Source organism: Pseudophryne corroboree, chromosome 4 (genome assembly GCF_028390025.1).
Source record: "Pseudophryne corroboree isolate aPseCor3 chromosome 4, aPseCor3.hap2, whole genome shotgun sequence".
Taxonomy (NCBI): domain Eukaryota; kingdom Metazoa; phylum Chordata; class Amphibia; order Anura; family Myobatrachidae; genus Pseudophryne; species Pseudophryne corroboree.
The window spans coordinates 74,613,332-74,637,013 of NC_086447.1; the positions used below are offsets into that span (position 1 = coordinate 74,613,332).

The 23,682-nt window shown below is 44.9% G+C and overlaps 2 protein-coding genes across 2 annotated transcripts in view; both read left to right on the forward strand.

Moving 5' to 3' along the window:
• Nucleotides 1–23,682, forward strand: part of LOC134908906 (cytochrome P450 2C5-like) — a 216,387-nt gene that overhangs the window by 21,509 nt on the left and 171,196 nt on the right. The gene's annotated exons all lie outside the window — the stretch shown is intronic.
• The window catches only part of LOC134908909 (cytochrome P450 2K1-like), a 32,432-nt gene continuing 22,620 nt past the window's right edge, over nucleotides 13,871–23,682 (forward strand). Inside the window, exon 1 of the mRNA XM_063915144.1 lies at nucleotides 13,871–13,936. Within this exon, the coding sequence (XP_063771214.1) occupies nucleotides 13,931–13,936 (6 nt within the window). The 5' untranslated portion in view covers nucleotides 13,871–13,930. The remainder of the gene's footprint in view (nucleotides 13,937–23,682) is intronic.

A 23,682-nucleotide genomic window follows, 5' to 3' on the forward strand; every position in this document is an offset into this window, starting at 1 on the left:
CCGAAAAATGTCCGGTCCACATCACTAGTAATTACTAGAGATGTGCACCGTAAATTTTTAGGGTTTTGTGTTTTGGTTTTGGATTCGGTTCTGCGGCCGTGTTTTGGATTCGGACGCGTTTTGGCAAAACCTCCCTGAATTTTTTTTGTCAGATTCTGGTGTGTTTTGGATTCGGGTGTTTTTTTTTTTAAAACCGTCAAAAACAGCTTAAATCATAGAATTTGGGGGTAATATTGATCTTATAGTATTATTAACCTCAATAACCATAATTTCCATTCATTTCCAGTCTATTCTGAACACCTCACAATATTATCTTTATTCCTAAAATTTGCACCGAGGTTTCTGGATGACTAAGCTAAGCGAGCGACCCAAGTGGCTGACACAAACACCTGGCCCATCTAGGAGTGGCACTGCAGTGTCAGACAGGATGGCACTTAAAAAAATTAGCCCCAAACATTACATGATGCAGAGATAAAAAAAAAGAGGTGCAAGATGGAATTGTCCTTCGGCCCTCCCACCCACCCTTATGTTGTATAAACAGGACATGCACACCTTTAACAAACCCATCATTTCAGCGACAGGGTCTGCCACACGACTGTGGCTGAAATGACTGGTTGGTTTGGGCCCCCACCAAAAAAGAAGCAATCAGTCTCTCCTTGCACAAACTGGCTCTACAGAGGCAAGATGTCCACCTCCTCCTCATCGTCCGATTCATCACCCCTTTCACTGTGTACATCCCCCTCCTCACAGAGTATTAATTCGTCCCCACTGGAATCCACTATATCAGGCCCATGTGTACTTTCTGGAGGCAATTGCTGGTGAATGTCTCCACAGAGGAATTGATTATAATTCATTTTGATGAACATCATCTTCTCCACATTTTGTGGAAGTAACTTCGTACGCCGATCGCTGACAAGGTGAGCGGCTGCACTAAACACTCTTTCGGAGTACACACTGGAGGGGGGGGGGGGGGCAACTTAGGTAAAATAAAGCCAGTTTGCGCAAGGGCCTCCAAATTGCCTCTTTTTCCTGCCAGTATACATACGGACTGTCTAACGTGCCTACTTGGATGCTGTCACTCATATCATCCTCCACCATTCTTTCAATGGTGACAGAATCATATGCAGTGATAGTAGATGACATGTCAGTAATCGTTGGCAGGTCCTTCAGTCCGGACCAGATGTCAGCACTCGCTCCAGACTGCCCTGCATCACTGCCAGTGGGTGGGCTCGGAATTCTTAGCCTTTTCCTCGCAGCCCCAGTTGCGGGAGAATGTGAAGGAGGAGCTGTCGACTGGTCAAGTTCCGCTTGACTTGACAATTTTCTCACCAGCAGGTCTTTGAACCTCTGCAGACTTGTGTCTGCCGGAAAGAGAGTTACAACGTAGGCTTTAAACCTAGGATCGAGCACGGTGGCCAAAATGTAGTGCTCTGATTTCAACAGATTGACCACCCGTGAATCCTGGTTAAGCAAATTAAGGGCTCCATCCACAAGTCCCACATGCCTAGCGGAATCGCTCCGTATTAGCTCCTCCTTCAATCTCTCCAGCTTTTTCTGCAAAAGCCTGATGAGGGGAATGACCTGACTCAGGCTGGCAGTGTCTGAACTGACTTCACGTGTGGCAAGTTCAAAGGGTTGCAGAACCTTGCACAACGTTGAAATCATTCTCCACTGCGCTTGAGTCAGGTGCATTCCCCCTCCTTTGCCTATATCGTAGGCAGATGTATAGGCTTGAATGACCTTTTGCTGCTCCTCCATCCTCTGAAGCATATAGAAGGTTGAATTCCACCTCGTTACCACTTCTTGCTTCAGATGATGGCGGGGCAGGTTCAGGAGTGTTTTCTGGTGCTCCAGTCTACGGCACGCAGTGGCTGAATGCCAAAAGTGGCCCGCAATTCTTCGGGCCACCGACAGCATCTCTTGCACACCCCTGTCATTTTTTAAATAATTCTGCAAGCACCAAATTCAACGTATGTGCAAAACATGGGACGTGCTGGAATTTGCCCAGATGTAATGCACGCACAATATTGGTGGCGTTGTTTGATGTCACAAATCCACAGGAGAGTCCAATTGGGTAAGCCATTCTGCAATGATGTTCCTCAGTTTCCATAAGACGTTGTCGGCTGTGTGCCTCTTATGGAAAGTGGTGATACAAAGTGTAGCCTGCCTAGGAACGAGTTGGCGTTTGCGAGATGCTGCTACTGGTGCCGCCGCTGCTGTTCTTGCTGCGGAAGGCAATACATCTACCCAGTGGGCTGTCACAGTCATATAGTCCTGAGTCTGCCCTGCTCCACTTGTCCACATGTCCGTGGTTAAGTGGACATTGTGTACAACTGCATTTTTTAGGACACTGGTGAGTCTTTTTCTAACGTCTGTGTACATTCTAGGTATCGCCTGCCTAGAGAAGTGGAACCTAGATGGTATTCGGTACCGGGGCCACAGTACCTCAATAAATTCTCTAATTGCCTGTGAACTATCGGCGGATACCAGACACACGTCTAACACCAACACAGCTGCGAAGGCCTGAGTTATCCGCTTTGCAACAGGATGACTGCTGTGATATTTCATCTTCCTCGCAAAGGAATGTTGGACAGTCAATTGCTTACTGGAAGTAGTACAAGTAGTCTTCCGACTTCCCCTCTGGGATGATGATCGACTCCCAGCAGCAACAACAGCAGAGCCAGGAGCATTAGGCGTTACACTCAAGGATCCATCGGAGGAATCCCAGGCAGTAGAGGACTCGTCAGACTTGCCAGTGACGTGGCCTGCAGGACTATTGGCTTTCCTGTCTAAGGAGGAAATTGACACTTAGGGAGTTGGCGGTGTGGTTTGCAGGAGCTTGGGTACAAGAGGAAGGGATGTAGTGGTCAGTGGACTGCTTCCGCTGTCATCCAAAGTTTTTGAACTTGTCACTGACTTATGATGAATGCGCTGCAGGTGACGTATAAGGGAGGATGTTCCGAGGTGGTTAACATCCTTACCCCTACTTATTACAGCTTAACAAAGGCAACACACGGCTTGACACCTGTTGTCTGCATTTCTGTTAAAATAATTCCACACCGAAGAGGTGATTTTTTTTGTCATTTGACCAGGCATGTCAATGGCCTTATTCATCCCACGGACAACAGGTGTCTCCCCGGCTGCCTGACTTAAACAAACCATCTCACCATCAGAATCCTCCTTGTCAATTTCCTCCTCAGCGCCAGCAACACCCATATCCTCATCCTGGTGTACTTCAACAGTAACATCTTCAATTTGACTATCAGGAACCGGACTGTGGGTGCTCCTTCCAGCACTTGCAGGGGGCGTGCAAATGGTGGAAGGCACCACCTCTTCCCGTCCAGTGTTGGGAAGGTCAGGCATCGCAACCGACACAATTGGACTCTTCTTGGGGATTTGTGATTTAGAAGAACGCACAGTTCTTTGCTGTGCTTTTGCCAGCTTAAGTCTTTTCAGTTTTCTAGCAGGAGGATGAGTGCTTCCATCCTCATGTGAAGCTGAACCACTAGCCATGAACATAGGCCAGGGCCTCAGCCGTTCCTTGACACTCCGTGTCGTAAATGGCATATTGGCAAGTTTACGCTTCTCATCAGACGCTTTTAATTTAGATTTTTGGGTCATTTTCCTGAACTTTTGTTTTTTGGATTTTACATGCTCTCTACTATGACATTGGGCATCGGCCTTGGCAGACAATGTTGAAGGCATTTCATTGTCTCGCCCATGACTAGTGGCAGCAGCTTCAGCATGAGGTGGAAGTGGATCTTGATCTTTCCCTATTTTACCCTCCACATTTTTGTTCTCCATATTTTAATGTGTGGAATTATATGCCAGTGATATATCAATAGCAATGGCCTACTGTACTGTACTATATCTATACTGCTGGTCACCAAAATGCTGCACTGTCCTACTATATACTGCTCACAATAATGCAGCACAGATATGGATACTTGAAGTGATACAGAGCTGCAAGATACAGCAATGGCCTACTGTACTGTCAACAAAATTCTGCACTGTCTTACTATAAACTACTCACAATAATGCAGCACAGATATGGATAGTATACTTGACACAGAGCTGCAAGATACAGCAATGGCCTACTGTACTGTACTATATGTATAATGCTGGTCAACAAAATGCTGCACTGTCCTACTATATACTGCTCACAATAATGCAGCACAGATATGGATACTTGAAGTGATACGGAGCTGCAAGATACAGCAATGGCCTACTGTATTGTACTATATGTATACTGCTGGTCACCAAAATGCTGCACTGTCCTACTATATACTGCTCACAATAATACAGCACAGATATGGATACTTGAAGTGATACGGAGCTGCAAGATACAGCAATGGCCTACTGTACTGTACTATATGTATACTGCTGGTCACCAAAATGCTGCACTGTCCTACTATATACTGCTCACAATAATGCAGCACAGATATGGATAGTATACTTGACACAGAGCTGCAAGATACAGCAATGGCCTACTGTACTATATGTATACTGCTGGTCACCAAAATGCTGCACTGTCCTACTATATACTGCTCACAATAATGCAGCACAGATATGGATAGTATACTTGACACAGAGCTGCAAGATACAGCAATGGCCTACTGTACTATATGTATACTGCTGGTCACCAAAATGCTGCACTGTCCTACTATATACTGCTCACAATAATGCAGCACAGATATGGATAGTATACTTGACACAGAGCTGCAAGATACAGCAATGGCCTACTGTACTGTACTATAATACTGGTGGTCCCCACAATGCAGCACACTGATCAGATATTTGCAGCACACTGAGCACAGATATGGAGCGTTTTTCAGGCAGAGAACGTAGATATTTGCAGCACACTGAGCACAGATATTTGCAGCACACTGAGCACAGATATTTGCAGCACACTGAGAACAGATACAGAGCTTTTCAGGGAGAGAACGCAGCCACGTCCTCTCCGTTAAATCTCCAATGCACGAGTGAAAATGGCGGTGATGCGCGGCTCTTTATATAGAATACGAATCTCGCGAGAATCCGACAGCGGGATGGTGACGTTCGGGCGCGTTTGGGTTAACCGAGCAAGGTGGGAAGATCCGAGGCTGCCTCGGACCCGTGTAAAATGGGTGAAGTTCGGGGGGGTTCGGATCTCGACGAACCGAACCCGCTCATCACTAGTAATTACTTCACTCAAATAGGTGACAGGTAAAGGTGGTTTAACAATATTCCATGTGCTACAGGAGGATATGCGGGAAAGCCACACATCATGATTCATTCCTCATGAAGAAGAAATACTTGCTTTCAAAGCATCAAAAACCTTATAAGAAGCAGACTAATGTAACAGCCATTTCCATAAATTCATTTGCAATAATTAGGCCATAATCTAAAATTCTTCTTGATTAAAAATTTTCATATTGCCCATTATTCAACACCCATTGCTCCCCAATACATGTAATTTGCCATGGTGAAAGTTCACACAGCATATAAACTTTAAAAGTAAAGTAAACAAATAATAAATAATTTAAATAGTAAATAATTTTGAACTTAGATTAATGGTTAACTTTCATCAAGTTATATTGTTTAATTACTGTGCAATCATTATCCTGGGTACTACAACCTACTAGAATCATTTCTGTCTGCTTTTGCATATAGTTCACATATACTGGACAGCTTTATTTTTGCACTGCATTTTTTTGCAGCCGACCCCTAACCTCGCCTTAGTGCCTAACCTTAACCTCCCCCTGGTGGTGCCTAAGCCTACTTCCCCCCCCCCCCCCCCCTGTCTGCAGCCTAACCCTAACCCCCCACCCCTTGCAACCTATTCGTAACCATCCCGGGAGGTACCTGAACCTAACCCCCCCTCCCCCCGCCCTTATCCGCCCACTATACTTGCTGGCAGCCGGCATCTTAACCACATCCCAGTATTTCATTTCCAACATGTGTTTCTGGCCTATAGTCACCAATTATACATACATGCAAACATTGTTGCCAGTATGAATTATAAACATTGTTTCTCAGAAATATTTACTTTTCTATATTGTTATATAAGACATTACAGAAAGCATTTCAAAAGGATTTTACATCTGTTGATTTCTTTCATGGTCCTGAACAATAACTCCTAATCTTATGACTCTGCTTCCTATGGGGCCAACATATAAAGTAGTTATTGTTTTTTTTTCTATAAAACATGCTGATACAGCACTTTCATGTCATTTATATTTCAGCCACATGTATGAAAAGGGTTTACGTAGGAGATATTAGTAATATCAAGACAGCATTGCATAATGTAATTACTCCCATAGAACATGATGGGACGGTCAATGTTTTCAAATGTATCAAGATGCTAATGACATGTTCAGAGGTACTTTTGATGAAAATGTGCAAGGAACAGAAGGATCGTTCCCGATCTCACTCCCGTCTCTGTGCAGTTATGTCTCATAGCAACAGCATCGCCATGTAAACAGATAATCACAAAACATATCAATACATTTTTACAAAATGGCAACCAAATTGGTTATTAAAGTTAGCCATTATAAAAAATATATATATATTTGTTTATAATTGTATCTTTCTTTTAAAGCTGTACAGTAGTTTTCCGACTGTGATGGACTGGCTGCCGGGAATTCACAAACGAATTTTAGAAAACCTTAAGCATATGCAGAGTTTTATAAGAGCCACATTTACAGAACACAAGAAAGAATTGGATGTGAATGACCAGAGGAATCTGATTGATGTGTTCCTGGCTAAGCAGCTGGAGGTATGTTCCATCTTATTATTTAGCATTAATTACTCATACGTATAAATGTATGTAAAAATTAGTGCCACTTGTATACCTGAAATATAATTTTAATGTGTATTTACTAAAAGATTTGTTGGGCCCTGAAAATAATGTATCCACCTCGCTGCGAGTTTGTAGGGGTGGAGTTAAAGCAGGCGCACAGAGAGAGCCGCTGGAGGTGAAGGGAGCAAACTGGATGCCTTCTAAGGAGGACATTTACCACAAGCAAAAACTTTGGTTTTTGGAGTTTGCTGAATATGGGGGGTAATTCCAAGTTGATCGCAGCAGGAAATTTTTTAGTAGTTGGGCAAAACCATGTGCACTGCAGGGGAGGCAGATATAACATGTGCAGAGAGAGTTAGATCTGGGTGTGGCGTGTTCAATCTGCAATCTAATTTGCAGTGTAAAAATAAAGCAGACAGTATTTACCCTGCACAGAAACAAAATAACCCACCCAAATCTAACTCTCTCTGCACATGTTATATCTGCCTCCCCTGCAGTGCACATGGTTTTGCCCAATTGCTAAAAAAAAATCCTGCTGCGATCAACTTGGAATTACCCCCATGGTTACATCAGGCCCCTAATAATGAATGGTCCTATTATTTAAAACACATGTGGTAACTAGTTTTTCTGCATGTGTAATAGGCCTATTGAGCTTAATGAATAGGCCCTTTAGAATCTTATTGATGTCCTTTAAATTTGTATTGCATAAGATTTTTTTCACTGGTTTTGACATGCCTAACAGACAAGAACTCAATTTCCATCTCTGGTACAATATTTTTATGATTACTATTGTTTCATATAAAAACTGACAATGACAGCACTCAGGTGTCCATGTACAGTACTAAGGCTCAGATTTATCAAGCCTTGGAGAGTGATAAATGGCACAGTGATAAAGTACCAACCAATCAGCTCCTAACTGTCATTTTCAAACACAGCCTGTAACATGGCAGTTAGGAAGTGATTGGTTGGTACTAGGAATGAGCGGGTTTGGATCTCTGAGAACCAAACCACCCGAACTCTGTGATGTGCGTCTGGATCCGAGTCCGGCTCGGGACTTCCCACCAGACTCGGATCCCAGTACGAGGCAAAACGTCATCATCCCACTGTTGGATTCTCGCAGGTTTTGGATTATATATTAGGAGCCACGTGTTGCCGCCATTTTCATTGGTGTACTGTGCTGTAAGGGGTACTGCTGTCCTGAGCCGTTCTGGGCTGGTGTACTGTGCTGGTGTCCTGTGCTGTTAGATGTGCTGCTGTCCTGTGCTGGTGAACAGTACTGTTAGGGGTGCTGCACAGGGTTGCTGTTCTGGAGTGTTCTGTGCTGTCTGGGGTGCAATAGAGGGGTGCTGCAGTCCTGTGCTGTACAGGGGCACTGTTCTGCATGCTGTAAAAATATAGGGGTGCTGTAAAAATACAGTGGTTCTGTGACACTGTCCTGTGTGCTGTAAAAATACAGAGGTGTTGTAAAAATACAAGGGTGCTGCGGTCCTGTCCTGTATGTTGTAAAAATACAGGTGTGTTGTAAAAATACAGGGGTGCTGTGGCCCTGTCCTGTATGCTATAAAATATAGGGGTGCTGTGGACCTGTCCTGTATGCTGTAAAAATACAGGGGTGCTGTAAAAATACAGGGATGCTGTGGCCCTGTCCTGTAAGCTGTAAAAATACAGGAGTGCTGTGAAAACACAGGGGTGCTGTTACCCTGTCCTGTATGCTGTAAATATAAAGGGGTGCGGTAAAAATACAGGGGTATTGTAAAAATACACGGGTGCTGTAAAAATACAGAGGTGCTGTGGCCCTATCCTGTATGCTGTAAAAATACAGGTGTGTTGTAAAAATACAGGGGTGCTGTAAAAATAAAGAAGCACTGTGGCTCTGTCCTGTATGCTGTAAAAATGCAGGGGTTTTGTAAAAATAAAGTAACACTTTGGCCCTGTCCTGTATGCTGTAAAAATACAGGGGTGCTGTGGATCTGTCCTGTATCCTGTAAAAATACAGGGGTGTTGTAAAAATACAGGGGTGCTGTTGCCCTGTCCTGTATGCTGTAAAAATACAGGGGTGCTGTAAAAATACAGTTGTGCTGTGGCCCTGTCCTGTATGCTGTAAAAATACAGTGGTGATGTAAAAATAAAGGAATACTAGCCCTGTCCTGCATGCTGTAAAAAAAAAAGGGTGCTGTATAAATACAGTGGTGCTGTAAAAATAAAAGAACACTGTGGCCCTGTCCTGTATGCTGTAAAAATACAGGGGTGCTGTGAAAACACAGGGGTACTGTGGACCTGTCCTGTTTGCTGTAAAAATACAGGGGTTTTGTAAAAATAAAGGAACACTGTGGCCCTGTCAGGCGCTGTATAAATAAAGGTGCACTGTGGTACTGTCCTGTATGCTGTAAAAATACAGGGGTGCTGTAAATATAAGGGGGTACTGTTCTGTTTGCTGTAATAATAAAGGGGCACTGTCATGTGAAATGGAGAACAAAAATTATGAGGAAAAAATAGTGAAAGATTAGGAACCACTTCCAGTTCCTAGTACTAGTTCTGAAGCTGCTGCTGCTACCAGTCATGACATTGATGATGCAATTCCATCAACGTCGTCTGCTAAGGCTGATGCCCAATGTCAAGAGGGCGTGTAAAATCCAAGAAGCAAAAATTTATAACCAAAAAATAAAGAAAATATCTGCTGAGAAAAGTAAACTTGGCTATATGCCATTCACGACACAAATTGGCAAGGAAAGGCTAAGGCCTTGGCATATTTTCATGACAGTTTCTCATGAAGATGGAAGCCCTCCTCCCTCTCGAAAAATTTAAAAAATAAAGTTTGTTAAAGCACAGGAAAAAACAACTGTAAGTTCAGACTCAGAGATATCACAAATCCCCAAGGAGAGTCCAAGTGTGTCCGCAGTTGCGATGTCTAGGCCTGACCTTCCCAAGACTGTATGGGAAGAGGAGGCTCCTACCACCATTTGCATGCCCCCTGCAAGTGCTGGGAGGAGCACCGCCAGTCCAGCTGCTGATATTGAGATTGAGGGTGTCACTGTAGAAGTACAACAGGATGAGGAGGTTATTGGTGTAGCTGGCGCTGAGGAGGAAGTTGATGATGAGGATTCTGATGGTGATGTGGTTTGTTTTAATAAGGCACCAGTGGAGACAGTTGTTATCCATGGGATGAAAAAGCCCATTGTCATGCCTGGGTAAAATACCAAAAAATCCACCTTCGGTGTGAAATTATTTCTCCACAAATCCGGACAATAGGTGTCAAGCCATCTGTTGCCTTTGTCAATCCATAATAAGTAGGCGTAAGGACATTAACCACTTAGGAACATCCTCCCTTATACGTCACCTACAGTGCATTCATCATAAGTCATTGTCAAGTTCAGAAACTTTGGATAAGAGAGTAAGCAGTCCACTGACACCTAAATCCCCTTTTCCTGTTGTATCCAAGCTCCTGCAATCCACACCAACTACTCCCTAAACGTCAATTTGATCCTCAGTCAGGATCGGAAGTAGTCCTGCAGGCCATTTCACTGGCATGATTGACGAGTCCTCTCCTATCCGAGATTCCTCAGAAGGATCCTTGAGTGCTACGCATACTGCTGCTGCTGCTGCTGTTGTTGCTGCTGGCAGTCGATCGTCATCCCAGAGGGGAAGTCGGAAAACCACTTGTACTACTTTAACTAAGCAACTGACTGTCCAACAGTGCTTTGCGAGGAAGATGAAATATAACAGCAGTCACCCTGTTGCAAAGCAGATTACTGAGGCCATAACAACTATGCTGGTGTTAGACGTGCATCCGGTATCCGCCGTTAGTGCAGTGGGATTTAAACAGTTGATGGACGTACTATATCCCCAGTACCAAATCCCATGTAGATTCCACTTCACAAGGCATGCGATTCCCGGACTGTATAGGGACATTAAGAAAAGTGTCCTCAGTGTCCTGAAAAATGCAGTTGTACCCAGTGTCCACTTAACCACGGACATGTAGACAAGTGGAGCAGGGCAAACTAAGGACTACAAGACTGCAACAGCCCACTGACGGGCCAATTTCGACATTCAGCGACCACGTGCCAAAGACTGGAGCACCAGCAAACACTCTTGAACCTCCCCTGCCATCACCTGAAGAAAGAGGTAGTAACGAGGTGAAATTCAACCCTCTATATGCTTCAGAGAATAGAGGAGCAGCAAAAGGCCATTAAAGCCTATACAGATGGGTCCACGGTTATCTTGACTAGTTTTTTGCACCTAGGCACAACATGGCTTATTAACATAAACCCTTCATTTATTGTTCTCAGCTGCAATACAATACAGAGAACAATACAGCAGGGGATTAAGTCATTACAGCAGAGGATTAAGTCTGACTGCCCAGTCTCAGTTAATCCTATTAAAGGTCACGATAAATGTGGACCCATCTGTACATCTACCTATGACATAAGCAAAGGAGGGGGAATGCACCTGACTCAAGTGCAGTGGTTCTCCAACCTTTTGAACTTGCCACATGTGAAGTCAGTTCAGACACTGCCATCTTGAGTCAGGTCATTCCCCTCATCAGAATTTTGCAGAAGCAGCTGGAGAAATTGAAGGAAGAGCTAACATGGAGTGATTCCGCTAAGTATGTGGGACTTGTGGATGGAGCCCTTCATTCACTTTGCCAGGATTCAAGGGTGGTCAATCTGTTGAAATCAGATCACTATATTTTGGCCACCGTGATCTATCCTAGGTTTAAAGTCTACATTCTATCTTTCTTTCCGGCGGACACAAGTTTGCAGAGGTGCAAAGACCTGCTGGTGAGATAATTGTCAGCTCAAGCGGAACGTGACAAGTAAACAGCTAATCCTTCATTTTCTCCCGCAACTGGAGCTGCGAGGAAAAGAATAATATTTCCTAGCTGACCCACTGGCAGTGATGCAGGGCAGTCAGGAGCAAGTTTAGACATCTGGTCCGGACTGAAGGAGCTGCCAACAATTACTGACATGTCTACTGTCGCTGCATATGATGCCGTCACCGTTGAAAGAATGGTGGAGGATTATATCGGTGACAGCATCCAAGTAGGCATGTCAGACAGTCCGTAAGTATACTGGCAGGAAAAAGAGGCAATTTGGAGGCCCTTGCACAAACTGGTTTTATTTTACCTAAGTTGCCCCCCCTCCAGTGTTTACTCCGAAAGAGTATTTAGTGCAGCCGGTCACCTTGTCAGCGATCGGCGTAGGAGGTTACTTCCACAAAATGTGGAGAAGATGATGTTCATCAAAATTAATTATAAATTCCTCAAGGAAGATCTTTACCAGCAATTGCCAGTGGGGACAAATTAATACTCTGTTAAGGATGAAGATGTACACAGTGAAAGGGGTGAGGATCGGAGGATGAGGACAACATCTTGCCTCTGTAGAGCCAGTCTGTGTAAGGAGAGCTTCTTTTTTGGTGGGGGCCCAAACAAACCAATCATTTCAGCCACAGTCGTGTGGCACACCCAGTCGCTGAAATGATTGGTTTGCTAAAGTGTGCATGTCCTGTTTATACAACATAAGGGTGGGAGAGGGCATGGACAAATCCATCTTGCGCCTCTTTTTTTCTTTGCATTATGTGCTCTTTGGGCCTAGTTTTTAAATCAGCCATCTTGTCTGCCATTGCAGTGCCACTCCTAGATGGGCCAGGTGTTTGTGCCGACACACTTGTGTCACTTAGCTTAGTCATCCAGCAACATCGGTGCATCTTTTTGGCCTAAAAAAAATATTGTGATGTGTTCAGAATAGACTGGAAATGAGTAGAAATAATTATTATTGAGTTTAATAATACTGTAGGAACAAAAAATGAATTAAAAAATCTGTGATTTTAGCTGTTTTTATGTTTTGTTTTTTAAAAACAGATCCAAAACCAAAAGCCGAAAGGGTGGTTCTGCCAAAACCAATCCAGATCCAAAACACGAAAGGAGATCCAGATCCTAAACCAAAACCCAAAACCCAAAAAGTGTCCGGTGCACATATCTAGTTGGTACTTTATCACTGTGCAATTTACCACTCGCCAAGGCTTGATAAATCAGGACTTTCAGAGAGATAAAGTACCAACTAACCAGCTCCTTTTTGTCATTTTTTATGCACAGCCTGTAACATGACAGTTACGAGCTGATTGGCTGCCACTTTATCTCCGTCCTATTTATCTCTCTCAAGGCTTAGTACATAGACCCCTTAATGCTGTCCCTTTAGGAGATCATCATTCTAACAAATAATATACAATTATGTTAATTAGAAAGTTAAATATGAACCTACAAAACAATCTTACAAAGTGAACGAAACATTTGATACATAAGGTAACAGAATAACAGTTGTTTAGGGGCCCTTTATCAAAATCCACATATCTGCATATAAACTGCATTTGTTGCCCAAATATTTTGCACTCATTTGCAATGCGATATGTAAATATCACACAAAGGTATAAATATTCGGGAGCCGTCTGTACTGGCATTGTATCCTAGGCTGACCATACTAGCCCTTTAAACTGGGACACTCATGAATTACACAGGTTCTGTGGCTGGCTGACTACAAACCTGCATGTCACCTGGTTTTAATCAGCCACAGAACCTGTGTAATCCATGAGTGTCCCAGTTTAAAGGGCTGGTATGGTCAGCCTATAATGCAGAGGTTCTCAAACTCGGTCCTCGGGGGCACACACAGTGCATGTTTTGCAGGTCTCCTCACAGAATCGCAAGTGAAATAATTAGCTCCACCTGTGGACCTTTTAAAATGTGTCAGTGAGTAATTAATACACCTGTGCACCTGCTGGGTTACCTGCAAAACATGCACTGTGTGTGCCCCCGAGGACCGAGTTTGAGAACCTCTGCTATAATGTGTCCTCATTGGGGTTTTGCAATAGTGAAAGCCTTTATTTCCCGAGGCACACTTGGCTCGTGCCCAGTAAGATAGTGCACAGTGATTTTTTTTTGTATGCGTGTAATGTTACAATAATAACAAATAAATAAAATAAAACTTACCAGCACCCAGGGATCTCTGATCGATAGGAGGCTGTTGTAATCTGATTATCTGATGACTGTGGTCAGCTGAGGTGCCACCTGGGACTTTCACTGCACCTCAGCTGACCACACAACTTCAGCTGATCAGGTTACAACAGCAGCCCACCATTCACAGCAGCAGCCAACCATGAATGGAGGTAAGTTCTATTTTATTTTGTTTTTACTATACCCATTTACTTTCTGTATGTATGCAGCCTGTGTCCAATCAGACACAGGTTGATCACAGAATTCGGATCCGGGCTCTGCTCTGCCTGTCAGGAAGAGCAGAGTATAGGAAATGGACCAAAGCCTCGAATGGGATGCAGTCAGGATGCCGGCACTTGAAATCCCATTGCCGGAATCCCGACACGCGGTTACGAAGAGACAAAATGCAGACGCCGGAATCAGGACCACCATCACCCCGAACGTAAGTATGCCGGGAAGCCTGGTTTTATCCTGCAGGGGTGGGTGTGTGTGTGTTAAGTTTAGGCTGCGGGGGGAGGGTTATACTGCGGGGATAGGGGGTTAGGGTTAGGCATCCCTGGGGAGGGTTAGGGATAGGCTGCGTGGGAGGGAGGGTTACAGTGAGGCTGCAGGGTGGGGGGTTAGGTTTAGGCACCCCCGGGGAGGGTTAGGCTATGGGGAGGGGGTGCCAGTGTTGGTCTTCTGATCGCTGATATCCAGGGCCGGTTCTTGGCCTTGTGGCGCCCCGGGCAACGTATAGGGGCGTGGCTTCAAATGGGGGCGTGCCCCCTGTAGTGCCGCTGAAAGAAAAAATAAAATAAAGTATACTTACTATCCCCGTTCCTGATCCAGACCGCTGCAGACCTCCTCCGCCGACGCCGCTCTTCTCCTCTCCTCTCCTCGATCTATGGGAGAGACGTTATTACGTCTCTCCCATAGAACAGCATAGACACTAGAGGTCAATTATGACCCCTAGTGTCTGTGCCACTATGCTGTGCGGTGCGCGATGACGTCATCGCGCACCGCACAACAAAGGTCCTCTCCATGAAGGGAAACTAGACGCTACGCGTCTGGTTCCCTTCAAAGCGGGGGGCACAGCGGGGCACTGCGGGGGGCACAGTGGCGGATCTTGCCATGGTGCGGTGCCCTCCGGATGGCGCTGGCGCCCTCCGGAAGGCGGCGCCCCGGGCAAAAGTCCTGCTTGCCCGTGGCAAGATTCGCCACTGCTGATATCCCAAACATCCCGTATCAAACCCCCTCTAATAATGCCATCTGAGGATGGCATTATTTTAGAAGTGCTTGGTCCGAAAAGATTTAACGGTTAAAGTTTGTTAAATCTGGGCTGATTCCGAATCAGAGGTATGGGAAACACGATCAGCATGCGGAGCTGGTGCAAATTTTATGGCTTCGAGGGGATATTTTATGAAACCTCCCCCAAAAGCCCTGTGATAGATTTATGTGAAACTAAAATAATGTGGAAAGGGTGTGAAAATACACGTTTTCACATTACTTTAGTAGAAAAAGATTGCTAAAAATGCCCCTGGGTGTGGTTGCATTTTGTAGGACACCACCACTATGGCGAACACATGCACTGCACTAATCCCTGGCTCTGAGCTGTCTGACCACAGGCAGAGCACTGGTTCCTGATAGTTGGTCATTATAGGTTCCAGTGCTTGGCACCAGGCGTTGGTAACCACAGACTAAGCACCAACCTTTTGCTATGGAGAGTGGTAATAACAGGCACTATGCCAGATTTTTTCTGTCTTCAGACAGTTGGTTACTGTAGGTACAGTTCCCCCTCCTGGCTCCAGACAATACCAGTACCTGGCTCCGGGCAGTTGATGAATATAGGCAGTGTGCTGTTTCCTGTCCTCAGGCAGTTGGTGATTACAGGTACGGGGCTAGTTCCTGGTTGTCAAGCTCTGGGCAGTTGGTGAATAGAGGATTTGTACTAATTCCTAGTAGAGATATGCACAGAGCCTCATGTTTTGGTTCTAATTTCATTGTCGTGTTTTGGTTTTGCAAAACCACCCCTCAGGAGATTTGGTTCAGAATTTGGATTTAAAACTTGAATCTTGAATTGTGGATTTCTTGAAAATGGATATCAACAGCTAAAATCATGTTTTGTAATCCGAAACCTGAAATTTGGATTTAAAATCTGAATTTCCGAACTGCTGGGTGATCTGAACTGGGATTCGGTTTTGCCGAGATCTCCTCAAGAGATCCGAACCTGGATTTGGTTCGGATCTGCAAAATTCGGGTGAGTTCGGATTTCTAAAAAACAAATCACACATCTCTAATTCCTAGAACCAGGCATTTGATGACTACAGGTATATTGCTAGTAGAGATGAGCGGGTTCGGTTCTCCAAGAACCGAACCCCCCCGAACTCCACGTGTCAAACACAGGCTCCGAGCCAGGCTCGGTTGTTCCCGCCTGACTCGGAAAACCTAAACGAGGCAAATGTCATCATCCCGCTGTCGGATTCTCGTGAGATTCGGATTTTATATAAGGAACCGTGCATCGCCGCCATTTTCACTTGTGCATTGTAGAGGGTACAGAGAGGACGTAGCTACGTACTCTCAGTGTCAAATCTCAGTATCAGTGCTCAGTATCAGTGCTTATTGCTGCTCAGTAATACTAGTACAGTGTCTCTCTTTTGCTGCATCTTGCTGCTGTAGGGTGCTGTGTTAGTGTCCTGTCACTGTGCATCGGTCATCATCATTCCAGTCACAGTGGTATCTGGGGGGTGACAATTCCAGAGTGCTTTTGTGCTGCTCAGTAATACTAGTACAGTGTCTTGTGCTGCATCGTGCTGCTCAGTGTCAGTTCTCTGTAGTATCGTCAGTGCTCAGTATCATCAGTGCTCAGTATCATCAGTGCTCAGCATCAGTGCTCAGTATCATCAGTGCTTAGTATCATCAGTGCTCAGTATCACTGCTCATTGTCTTCTGGTGCTCAGTAATACTACATTACTAATACTAGTACAGTGTCTTGTGCTAATCATGCTGCTCAGTGTCAGTTTTCCGCAGTATCAGTATCATCAGTGCTCAGTATCATCAGTGCTCAGTATCACTGCTCATTGTCTTCTGGTGCTCAGTAATACTACATTACTAATACTAGTACAGTGTCTTGTGCTGCATCTTGCTGCTGTAGGGTGCTGTGGTAGTGTCCTGTCACTGTGCATAGGTCATTATCCCAGTGGCGGATCTTGCCACGGGCAAGCATGACTTTTGCCCAGGGCGCCGCCTTCTGGAGGGCGCCGACGCCATCCGGAGGGCGCCACACCATGGCAAGATCTGCCACTGTGCCCCCCGCAGTGCCATGCTGTGCAACCCCCCGCTTTGAAGGGAACCAGACGCGTAGCGTCTAGTTTCCCTTCATGGAGAGGACCTTTGTTGTGCGGTGCGCGATGATGTCATCGCGCACCGCACAGCAAAGGTCCTCTACATGAAGGGAAACTAGACGCTACGGTCTAGTTTCCCTTCATGGAGAGGATCTTTGCTGTGCGGTGCGCGATGACATCATCGCGCACCGCACAGCATAGTGGCACAGACACTAGGGGTCATAATTGACCTCTATTGTCTATGCTGTTCTATGGGAGAGACGTAATAACGTCTCTCCCATAGATCGAGAAGAGGAGAGGAGAAGAGCAGCGCCGGCGGAGGAGGTCTGCAGCGGTCTGGATCAGGAATGGGGATAGTAAGTATACTTTTTTTATTTTATTTTTTCTTTCAGCGGCGCTACAGGGGGCACAAATGGGGGCGTAACTGGCCACGCCCCCATTTGAAGCCACGCCCCTATACTTTACCCGGGGCGCCACAAGGCCAAGAACCGACCCTGCATAATCATTTCAGTCACAGTGGTATCTGGTATCTATCTAATGGTATCTAATTCCAGACATTACTGCCATCTAATTCCAGATATATTACTGGCATATAATTCCACACATTAAAAAATGGAGAACAAAAATGTGGAGGGTAAAATAGGGAAAAATCAAGATCCACTTCCACCTAGTGCTGAAGCTGCTGCCACTAGTCATAGCAGAGACGATGAAATGCCATCAACGTCGTCTGCCAAGGCTGATACCAAATGTCATAGTAGAGAGCATGTAAAATCCAAAAAGCAAAAGTTCAGTAAAATGACCCAAAAATGTAAATTAAAATCGTCTGAGGAGAAGCATAAACTTGCCAATATGCCATTTACGACACGGAGTGGCAAGGAACGGCTAAGGCCCTCTCCTATGTTCCTTATGACTAGTGGTTCAGCTTCACATGACGATGGAAGCACTCATCCTCTCGCTAGAAAAATGAAAAGATTAAGCTGGCAAAAGCACAGCAAAGAACTGTGCGTTCTAAGTCACAAATCCCCAAGGAGAGTCCAATTGTGTCGGTTACGATGCCTGACCTTCCCAACACTGGACGGGAAGAGGTGGCTCCTTCCACCATTTGCACGCCCTTTGCAAGTGCTGGAAGGAGCACCCACAGTCCAGTTCCTGATAGTCAAATTGAAGATGTCACTGTTGAAGTACACCAGGATGAGGATATGGGTGTTGCTGGCGCTGAGGAGGAAATTGACAAGGGGGATTCTGATGGTGAGGTGGTTTGTTTAAGTCAGGCACCCGGGGAGACACCTGTTGTCTGTGGGACGAATATGGCCATGGACATGCCTGGTCAAAATACAAAAAAAAATCACCTCTTCGGTGAGGAATTATTTCAACAGAAATGCGGACAACAGGTGTCAAGCCGTGTTTTGCCTTTGTCAAGATGTAATAAGTAGGGGTAAGGACGTTAACAACCTAGGAACATCCTCTCTTATACGTCACCTGGAGCGCATTCATCAGAAGTCATTGACAAGTTCAAAAACTTTGGGTAACAGCGGAAGCAGTCCACTGACAACTAAATCCCTTCTTCCTCTTGTACCCAAGCTCCTGCAAACCACACCACCAACTCCCTCAATGTCAATTTCCTCCTTAGACAGGAACGCCAATAGTCCTGCAGGCCATGTCACTGGCAAGACTGACGAGTCCTCTCCTAACTGTGATTCCTCCGATGGATCCTTCAGTGGAATGCCTACTGCTGCTGGCGCTGTTGTTGCTGCTGGGAGTTGATCGTCATCCCAGAGGGGAAGTTGGAAAACCACTTGTACTACTTCCAGTAAGCAATTGACTGTCCAACATCCCATCTAGGTTCCACTTCTCTAGGCAGGCAATACTGAGCATGTACACAGACGTCAGAAAAAGTGTCCTCGGTGTCCTAAAAAATGCAGTTGTAGCCACTGTCCACTTAACCACGGACATGTGGACAAGTGGAGCAGGGCATACTAAGGATTATATGACTGTGAAAGCCCACTGGGTAGATGTATTGCCTCCCACAGCAACAACAGCAGCGGCGGCACCAGTAGCAGCATCTCGCAAATGCCAACTCGTTCCTAGGCAGGCTACGCTTTGTATCACCGCTTACCATAAGAGGCACACAGCTGACAACCTCTTACAGAAGCTGAGGAACATCATCGCAGAATGGCTTACCCCAATTGGACTCTCCTGGGGATTTGTGATATCGGACAACGCCACCAATATTGTGCATGCATTACAACTGGGCAAATTCCAACACGTCCCATGTTTTGCACATACAATTAATCTGGTGGTGCATAATTTTTTGAAAAACGAGAGGGGCATGCAGGAGTTGCTGTCGGTGGCCCGAAAAATTGCGGGCCACTTTCAGCATTCAGCCACCGCGTGCCGAAGACTGGAGAGCCAGCAAACACTCCTGAACATGCCCTGCCATCAGCTGAAGCAAGAGGTGGTAACGAGGTGGAATTCAACCCTCTATATGCTTCAGAGGATGGAGGAGCAGCAAAAGGCCATTCAAGCCTATACATCTGCCTATGATATAGGCAAAGGAGGGGGAATGCACCTGACTCAAGCGCAGTGGAGAATGATTTCCATGTTGTGCAAGGTTCTCCAACCCTTTGAACTAGCAACACGTGAAGTCAGTTCACACACTGCCAGCCTAAGTCAGGTCATTCCCCTCATCAGGCTTTTGCAGAAGCAGCTGGAGAGATTGAAGGAGGAGCTAAAACGGAGCAATTCCGCTAGGCATGTGGGACTTGTGGATGGAGCCCTTCATTCGCTTAACCATGATTTACAGAAGGTCAATCTGTTGAAATCAGAGCACTACATTTTGGCCACCGTGCTCGATCCTAGGTTTAAAGCCTATGTTGTATCTCTCTTTCCGGCAGACACAAGTCTGCAGATGTTCAAAGACGTGCTGGTGAGACACTTGACAAGTCAAGTGGAACGTGACCCGCCAACAGCTCCTCCTTCATTTTCTACCGCCACTGGAGCTGACAGGAAAAGGATAAAATTTCCCAAACCACTCACTCGCGGTGATGCAGGGCAGTCAGGAGCAAGTGCTGACATCTGGTCCGGACTGAAGGACCTGCCAACAATTACTGACATGTCGTCTACTGTCACTGCATATGATTCTGTCACCATTGAAAGAATGGTGGAGGGTTATATGAGTGACAGCATCACTGTAGGCATGTCAGACAGTCCGTACGTATACTGGCAGGAAAAAGAGGCAATTTGGAGGCCCTTGCACAAACTAGCTTTATTTTACCCAAGTTGCCCACCCTCCAGTGTATACTCCGAAAGAGTGTTTAGTTTAGCCGGTCACCTTCTCAGCGATCGGCGTAGGAGGTTTCTTCCAATAAATGTAGAGAAGATGATGTTCATCAAAATTAATTATATATTCCTCCGTGGAGACATTTACCAGCAATTGCCTCCAGAAAGTACACAGGGACCTGTGATGGTGGATTCCAGTGGGGACGAATTAATACTCTATGAGGAGGAGGATGTACACAGTGAAAGGGGTGAGGAATTGGACGATGAGGAGGAGGTGGACATCTTGCCTCTGTAGAGCCAGTTTGTGCAAGGAGAGATTGATTGCTTCTTTTTTGGTGGGGGCCCAAACCAACCAGTCATTTCAGCCACAGTCATGTGGCAGACCCTGTCGCTGAAATAATGGGTTTGTTAAAGTGTGCATGTCCTGTTTATACAACATAAGGGTGGGTGGGAGGGCCCAAGGACAACTCCATCTTGCACCTCTTTTTTTATTTATTATTTGCATCATGTGCTTTAGGGACTATTTTTTTAAGTGCCATCCTGTCTGACACTGTAGTGCCACTCCTAGATGGGCCAGGTGTTTGTGTCGGCCACTTGTGTCGCTTAGCTTAGTCATCCAGCGACCTCGGTGCAAATTTTAGGACTATAAATAATATTGTGAGGTGTTCAGAATAGACTTGAAATGAGTGGAAATTATTGTTATTGAGTTTAATAATACTATAGGATCCAAATTACCCCCAAATTCAATTATTTAAGCTGTTTTTGAGGGTTTATAAAAAAAAAAAACACCCAAATCCAAAACGCGTCCGAATCCGACAAAAATCCGAAAGGGTGGTTTTGCCAAAACGCGTCCGAATCCAAAACAAGACCGCGGACCCGAATCCAAAACCAAAACACAAAACACGAAAAATGCCCGCTACACATCTCTAATTGCTAGTTCCTGGCTCTGGACAGTTGGTTATTACAGGTACAGTACAGTGCTAGTTCCCAGCTCTCAGGCTTTGGGCAGTTGATGAATATAGGAAAAGTACTATATTATTTCCTAGCTCCAGGCAGTTAGCAATTACAGGTATATTGATAGTTGGTATATAAAGTACAAAAACTGTAGGCCTACTAAAGCAAAAATTACAGGCAAAGATATAGAAATGTAATTGTACGTAATCTCTGACACTTGTGAACTTTTACAAATGACTCTGAGATTAGTTGTGCTATGAGCTCAAAAGTTCTGTCTCTTTGTCACATAAGTGCAACACGTCAGGTGAAATGTGAGGTTTAAATATGCTAATTCACTAATTTGATAACAGGAGTGGTGGTCCACCGTATCTCATAAAATACATCACCACTGGTGCTACTATTATGTTCAAGTACATGGAGTAGCCGCCACCCATAGTCATAACATGACCACATTAGAGTTTTTTTTATATAATAGATAGAATGTAGTTTTGTGTATGTAATTATTGTAACTTAATGCTGTTTATCTTGGGCCAATATGTTGAACAACTCTAATCAATGTGCCGATGAAGCTACTTTCCAATTAGCACATAGCACTTTTTTATCTTTGACTGATGACGACGCTGAAAAAGTGCTTTTCGACCATATGGAATTTGCCAAATTACCTCAGGAGACACCATTGGACCTGTTTCATAAAATACTGAGGTTAAGGAAACGTGAGGTGGACCTTACTTTACATGGCCAATTCCTCTCGGACTATTACAGGAATAAGAAAATCCAAATGGTGTGGTGTACTAAATAAATGTTCACTAGACCTTATCCTCCTGGTTATTGAGGAGGTTGGGCTCGAATTGAAACAAGTGTGAGAGGACTTGGCCGTATTTAACTCTACCCATTTGCCTACACTAGTTGTTGATACTGCTAATAAGGGGGTTGAACGCTTGACTGAACAGATCAACTCATATCAACAGGAACTCATCACGTTTAAGCGGAAAAAAATGGTCACTGTTAATACTGACTACACTAATAACCAAGTGTACAGGTGGTTGAGGGGTGAGTCTAAGGGCTACGCAGGTCGGAGACCGCATACACAGATTAGAGGCAGATATCAGGGTCCTTTGGATAACTCCTCATCTCAGTCTAATTCTGAAAGTGAGGGAATTGACAACAGACCTCCCTCTGGTGCTTTTTTAGGGAGGAGCGCCCGGATAGATACCAACACCAACAGAAACATAGAACGAGGTTCCACTCGCGGAGGGGTGGTTACAAAGCGAAGGGGGTGCCCAAGGAAATACCAGTAGATACTGTTTTCAACTTGTCAAAATATATGCTTTCACCTCTGGAAATGGATATATTAGCGCTCGGTCTTTCATTCGTTCCCACTGTCCCACACAATAAATTTGGATGGGCAGTGGATCATTATAAATTTGGGAGAAAACTTAGGCTACGAGAGTTTTTTTCTAGTAAAACCAATGATGTGAGTCATGTCACTGGTCTAACTAGACCTAGTGTGTTCGACCCTCAGTCGACAAACCCGAGTATACGCACATTTCTCAGGTTAACTGATAAGGAGATGCATGCAGGCATTGCACCACCGCGGTACAGCAACCTTTCTTTGGCACAAAGGGCTGCACTTAAAAATGTGATCAATAATGACCAGATCGTGATATGGCAAGCCGACAAGGGCTGTGCCATGGTGGTGCAGGACTGGTGTAAATAGAATGCTGAAATACTCAGACAGTTGGCAGACTCTAACGTGTATTTGAAATGTAGAGGTAGTCCAATGTTGCATATTAAAAAACTGGTTGATACTACTATCAACCAGGCTTTGGTGTGCGGATGCTTGGACCAAAAAATAGCAAGTTACTTGACTGTTGATAATCCAATGCGTCCAATCATCTACACACTACCGAAAATACACAAATCCATGGTCGACCCTCCCGGTCGGCCGATTATACCAGCAATGGGTTCTGTTTTACAACCATTGGCAATCTTTATTGATTCATTTCTCCAACCATTGGTGACTATGATGCCTAGCTATATTAGAGATACTTCGGATCTCCTTGACAAGATTGGTTCTCTTGGTGTAATACCTGATGATGCTTGGTTAGTTACTATGGACATCCAGTCCTTGTATACAGTTATTCCGCACACAGAGGGCCTATTGGCCATGCGTGAGACATTGATTGCGGGTCCACATGAGGGTCCACCCTCTGAATTTCTACTTGAACTTGCCGGTCTGGTATTGAGACAGAACCATTTATCCTATGGCAAGGACTTTTATGTCCAGTGTAGCAGCACCGCGATGGGGTCAAATTTGGCCTCATCATATGCGAATTTATATATGCATAAATACGAATCCAACA